The 6,323-nt window shown below is 44.3% G+C and overlaps 1 protein-coding gene across 1 annotated transcript in view; it reads left to right on the forward strand.

The window, feature by feature from the left end:
• Positions 1 to 62: 62 nt before the first annotated feature.
• PDK3 (pyruvate dehydrogenase kinase 3) overlaps positions 63 to 6,323 on the forward strand; it is a 123,018-nt gene continuing 116,757 nt past the window's right edge. Inside the window, exon 1 of the mRNA XM_007956405.2 lies at positions 63 to 168. Coding sequence (XP_007954596.1) covers positions 63 to 168 — 106 coding nt within the window. The remainder of the gene's footprint in view (positions 169 to 6,323) is intronic.

The raw sequence follows: 6,323 nt of genomic DNA on the forward strand, positions 1-6,323 counted from the left end.
GCTGCGCCGGCCCTCGTGGCAGCCTGGGCGTCTCAGCGGGTCTGTGCCACGCTCCATCGAGGATGCGTTTGTTCCAGGCGCTGCTGAAGCAGCCGGTGCCCAAGCAGATCGAGCGCTACTCCCGCTTCTCGCCGTCGCCGCTCTCCATCAAGCAGTTCCTAGACTTCGGTGAGTGGGAGCCGGCAGCTTCGGGGGCTCCCGGGCAAGCTGGATAGGGCGTGGGGCCGCCATCGATCCCACAGCCTTGGGGCAAAAGCCAGGGGAAATGCAGGCGGGGCGGGGAGTGCCAGAGGGGCTCGCCCGGGGGCGCGGAGAGGCAGGCCTGGCACCTTTGCACCGGCTGAGGTCCAACCAGGAGAACCAGAAACCGCGTCCGAGTACCCTCATCTCAGGCGGGACTCCCATACCTGCCAGAATCTTTCGCTTCAGATCTACCTCACACATCACTGCCCTTAAAACTTCGGAGGGGGATGGCAAGGAGGATGGTTGTTTCATGTATTCATACTTGAATATTTTTGGTTGAGTAAGAGCTGTTTAGAAACATCTTGAGGCCGAAGAAATTATGCAATGGCATTTTGCCCCTTCTCTGAGGTGCCTGCTGTGTGGCCTGAGTCGTGGGACTCGAACTGTTGTCTTCATCATGTTATAGGAATGCAGTGAGAGGCCTGGACTGCCAGCGCCTTAGATGCTGGGGAGAGCGGACTTGTGGGCACGTAGCGTCAGAGCAGGGGCTGATACAACCCCGGCCTGGGGGTCAGCACCTTTCCGCGTGCCTCTCCTTTTGTGTAGCACCCACCTTCACCTTGTCAGGTGGGCTGGTGGGCAGCTCCCATGGATTGAGGTGGGAGTGCAGAAGACCAAGGCCCCAACCTGCCTGAGGCCTAGCTGAGATGCAAATAGGTTCCAACACTCCGTGTTCAAACTGGGTATTTCCCGGAGTGGTGCCGTTTCAACCCCAGGGTGAACGTTCGCAGTGCCGAATGCGAGGGAAGCGGTTGTGAAACACCCGTAAAACAGAAATGGGCACCCAGGTATCAGAATGGAATTCTGCTTCCCAGAAGGAAAATAAAATCGAGCAGCAAAGATGTTCTAAGCTCTCAAGGGAGAATAATGGGAGTGCATTTTAATTAAAGGAGCCATGGTGGCACAGTGGTTAAAACATTTGGCTGCTAACCTAAAGCTAGGCCGTTGGAACCCACCAGCCAGTCAGCGGGAGAAAGATGGGTGTCCATAAACATTACAGCCTTGGAAATCCTATGGCGCATTTCTACCCTGTCCTATGGGGTCGTTATGAGTCAGAATCAACTCTATGCATGGGGTTTGCTTTGGTTTTATGTTTAATTAATGAATTTTATGTAACTGCCAAGGGACAGTATCAGTTGGGCATAAAAACTAAAGTGCAGAGTAGGTAGAATATTCCAAGAAGACATGATATGCAAAATGCTTTGTTGTCCATACTTTAAAAAAAAGGTGGGATAGAAAGAGGAAAGAATGGATTAAAGTTGAGACCAGATTAAATTTTAAGACACTTTTTTTTTTTTTGCCAGAGAATGATGATGAAAGTAAAAGTTAGGGAGATGTTGATCTTTGTGTCTTAAACTTCACCCCTAAAAGCTCTTCAGTAGTTTTATTGTCCCATTCCTGGCCATTTGAGAGAATTTTAGAGGTGGGGCAGCTCCTGGCTTCAGAGTTTAGGGGGGAAAAAAATGTTGCTGCTGCTATAAATAGACATGTTTTCCATCTCTACTGTATAGTTTTGGAGAAGAATCTGATGGCATCCGCCTTTTTTTTAGGGTAAACTGAGACAGGTTAATACACACCAAAAGGAACAAGGGAACCCAGCAACTCCCAACTCCTCCTTTACACCTTCAAAGTTGAAGTGCTAAACTCTAATAGTTTGGCTGAATTTTCGTTTGATTTATTCTGTAACAGCTAGAGTCTACCCATGTTAATAGGTGTCTTGGCAAGGATGTTGTTTGAGTAGAAAAACCACAGTAGGGGATAGTGTTGTCATGGATAACCTATGGGTCCAGTAACTGGAAACAAATGTTCTAATTCTGACTCTGCTATGTGACCTCGCTGGGTGACCTTGGGCACTGGGGTTCATTTTTCTCATTTTTAAAACGTGTGGATTGTATCAGGTCATTTTCAAACAACAGCTCCAAAATTATATGATTGTCATTTCAGAGGAAAAGGGGTAAGCTTTTTGAAAAAACAAACCCCCAAATTTTTGATAGATCTTCCCATAAAAGGTTTCTGATCCCTTTGGTCAGGGATGGAGAGATATTCTAATCTAGGGTAATGGGAGAAGCATGCTATGTTAAGTCTTTTCCTTATAGGGAAGCTCACAGAAGCGTTATATATAATTGCAGTGGAATTTGCTAGAAATCACAAGCCTGGTTTGTACTCCCAGAGATGAATCAGGTGGCAATCAGCCTATCTTTAGTGGCATGACAACTAAAAGGAGGGGGTTGTCATACAAAGGCCATCTCTACCTATACTCTTAGTTCTTCCATCTTTTGATAGAAGTTCTGTTTTGGCACATGATATGAGAGTTTGAGGATTTAGAATGGGGATGGGGATATTTTGAAGGTGAGGAGGAAGAATCATAAAGAGGCTATATGATCCTGTATGGTTGTGGAAAATGACAGGGAAGGGCCAACTCAAATGCTTAAAGGACCTAGTAGCGAACAGCAACTGAGTATGTGAAACCAGCCAAGTGGGGACTGTGGCAAATTCCCAGTCCTCAGCTGCAGCTGATTAACATCAATTCAGTCTACAGCTAGTTCCCAACTTGCAGCATAGTAGAGAACAACCAACTGCACTTCAAGGCAGTCTTTTTTTTTTTGCAAATCTTACTGTTAGTGATATGTACTCGATACAGTGTTGCAGTGTGTAAAGGGGATCATACAGACAACTCCCACTAATTTTCTGACTGGAACGGCCATCCGCATTCCCAGGGAGAATCCAGATGATCCAGAACCTTCCACAAGTGGAGTTATTACTGCAACTGACAAAATACCAGGGTTGTCCATTCTTTTACTGCCATGTATATATATTTTTTAATGTGTGTATGTATGTATTAAAATACATCTGTAAGTTTATATGTAATATTTCCAACCCCCAAACAGAAACAAAGGTTGGATTTATAAAGGCATTGATAATAAAAAGTAATAATAATGAAAATTAAAAAGAAAAATGAGGTATGCAACTTACAATGGAGTCTTGAGAACAGAACCCTGTCATAAATTGGGGACTACCTGTATTTTCAAGGAATGTGGCTCAAGCTAAATAGATGATGGATGGACCACATTGGCTCACAGGCTACTACCCTGGCTACAGATGAGACATGAGTTTTTGTTTTGTTTTGTTTAACTAGAATAAAACTAGTCACCTGACCAGAGAAAGGTTACATGCAAAATTTTATGTTTATAGTATTTATTATAACCACTGCAACTGCAACAAATAAATGGCAGTTTCTGTGGTCACAGAAATAGTTTTATTACACTACTGGTATCCTACAGAAGTAAAGAAGGAGATTATTTTCCTTGTTTAAGGGTGAAGACTACAGCTGGTTGTTACTTCCAAAAAAACCAAACTCACTGCCATCAAGTCGGTTCTGACTCATAGCGACTCCTCCTTAGGTTTCCGAGGCGGTATCTCTATAGAAGTAGATTGCCCAGTCTTCCTTCCAAGGTTAGCTGTCAAATGCCTGCTTTAGAAGCAGTGGTTTTCTTTGAAAGCAGAGGTCTCAATCTCAGCACTATCGGCAGTATGGGTTGAACGATAATTAGTTACTGAAGGTTGTTCTGTGCACTGTAGGGTGTTTAACAGCATCCCTGGCTCTACCTACTAGATGCCGGTAGCATACCCCTCCCACCCACCCCGAATTGTGACAACCAAATATATCTCCTGGTATTGCCAAATGTCCCTTAGGAGCACAAAATCACCCCTTGTTGCGAACCAGTTTTAAAGTATTTAGATCAGTGTTTTTCATGCCTGGGCCCTGTCCTCCAAATATCCGATGTGGATGGTTGAAGATTGGGGTGCATGGCATTGGTATTTTTTGAGGCTCCTCAGGCTATCCTGAAGCATAACCAGGGTTGAGAATCCTTAATTTGATGATCATCTGCATCTGGAGTACTGTCCACCTTCTGTGTGCAGCATTTCTCCAGGCCCTTAAAAATCGTAAACCAGCCTCTTGAACTGAAGAGCTTCGAAATCTGTCTTTCCACACTGTCATCGTTACCTGCCCTCCAGTTGATTCCAACTCATGGTGGCCCCATCTGTGCAGAGTAGAACTGGACCCAGTAGGGTTTTCAGGGCTGTGACATTTCAGAAGCAGTTCACCAGGCCTTTCTTTGTAGGCGCCTCTGTGTAGGTTTGAACCGCCAACCTTTTGATTAGCAGTCCAGCGCTCGACTATTGTGCCACCCAGGGATTTCATCCCCACACCGTTAGGGAATAGCAAGTGTTCTAAATAGATTATGTATTAGTTTATAATGGGGACAGTGCAATCCAAAGGGTGGGATTTTAGTGAGTTTAGAAATTAGAGAAGCATTGCAGGTTCTGTTGTTCCCTATGGTTGCTATGAGTCAGAACCCGCTCCATGGCACCTAACAGTTTTAAAAAGATCTTTAAAAATGTTTGTAAATGTATTATAATACATATTCATTGCCATTTTTAGAACCTGTGTGTAAGCCCAGTAAAAGTTAAAATGCCTGAAAAAAAAATCTGAGAGGACAGTTACATGGTTCAAAACTCAAAAGCCACAAAAGGACGGTACTTCTGTCCACTAGCCTCCAATTTTTTTTCATAAATAGCAGCTCCTATCTTTGTGTGTACCTTGATTTCTAAACTTAATACCTTAGAGAGCTTTCCATATTTGCACCTACAGAACTCCCCCTCCCTTTTTTATGACTTCTGAGAATTTGGTTATATGGGTGTGCTATAATCAGCCAATTCGATACTGATGGATAGTGGGTTGTTGCCAACCTTTGCTATGACAACCAATGCTACACTGAATTATTGGGTGCATTTTAATTTCATGCATGTGTGAGCATATATATAGGACAGATTCCTAAACATGGGATTACTGCATCAAAGGGTGTATGCCTTTGTAATCTTCATAAACATTGTCACATTGCTTTCAATAGAGGTTTCCTGTTTACCCTCTCGCTAGAAGTTTTTGAAAGTACCTATTTTCCTCCATTCTTGCCAACGTTGTCACATTTTTGGTAGGTGAAAAATGGTATTTAGATAGAATTTTTTCTCTTTGAGTAAACAATTTTTTTATTTTTATTTATTGATTTTATTGTGCTTTGCATACAGATTTACAGAGCAGAGTTTGTTTTATGTTCAACAGTTCATGTACATTTGGTTTCACTCTCTGATTACCATCCCCAACCCTCACTCTCTTCCCCTCCCTTCCCTGTGACCCCCCCCCACATCCCTGTGCCCTTCCTCATTATGCACTCCTATCTGTCCAGCTTTCCCTCCATGTGAATGCTGCCCCTCTGGTGCCCCATGGCCGATTCCTCTAAGGGGTGTATCTCTGTAGAGTAGTGGGTGCTCCGCCCTAAGTTAGGTGTTCTGCATGTAAGTCTTTCTACTGTTGAGCTGAAAGCCAGCCCTTGGGAGTGAGTCTTATCCCAGGCCCGAAGTATATCCCAGGGCCATAGTCTTGGGGGTCTCACCAGACTCCATCTGACCAGTAATTCTGGTCATTACTGTGTTTTTGGATTTTGTTTCATGTTTTTCCTCCCACTTTATCCAGGATCTCCAATTTTGATCCCTTCCTGAGTGGTTGACATTGGTAGCCGGGCACCATCTAGTTCTTCTGGTCTCAAGGTCCATCATGTCCTAGGGCTGACTGCTTCCAACTGTGCTTGGTTTTCTTCACTCTTCGCTTCTGATGATAAGAGACCATTAGCTGCATCTTAGATGGCTGCTCAAAAGCTTTTAAGAATCAGTCGCTACCCACAAAAGTAGGTTGTAGAGCAAGATTTTTATGTATTGTGTTGTGCCAGTTGAGCCTGGTGTCCCCCAATACTATGGTCCTGCGTCGGCAGACCTGATGGTTCTCTCTCCCAAGGTGTTTGGCTGCCTCTGAAGGATTATTCCAAGTCTGTCTTCTGTTGCTTCTGTGATGATTGTGCTTATTTTGTGTCACTAGTATCTGTGTTCTAGGAGCTCTGGTAGCATAGTGGCTAAAGCACTTGACTGCTAGCCAGAAGGCTGGCGGTTCAAACCTACCAGCCACTCCTCAGAAGGAAGGTTGAGCAGTCCTACTTCCGTAGTGATACTGCCTCAGAAACCCAAGG

This window comes from Orycteropus afer, unplaced genomic scaffold (assembly GCF_000298275.1).
Source record: "Orycteropus afer afer isolate SDZICR_OR568_19922 unplaced genomic scaffold, OryAfe1.0 scaffold00617, whole genome shotgun sequence".
Lineage (NCBI taxonomy): Eukaryota > Metazoa > Chordata > Mammalia > Tubulidentata > Orycteropodidae > Orycteropus > Orycteropus afer.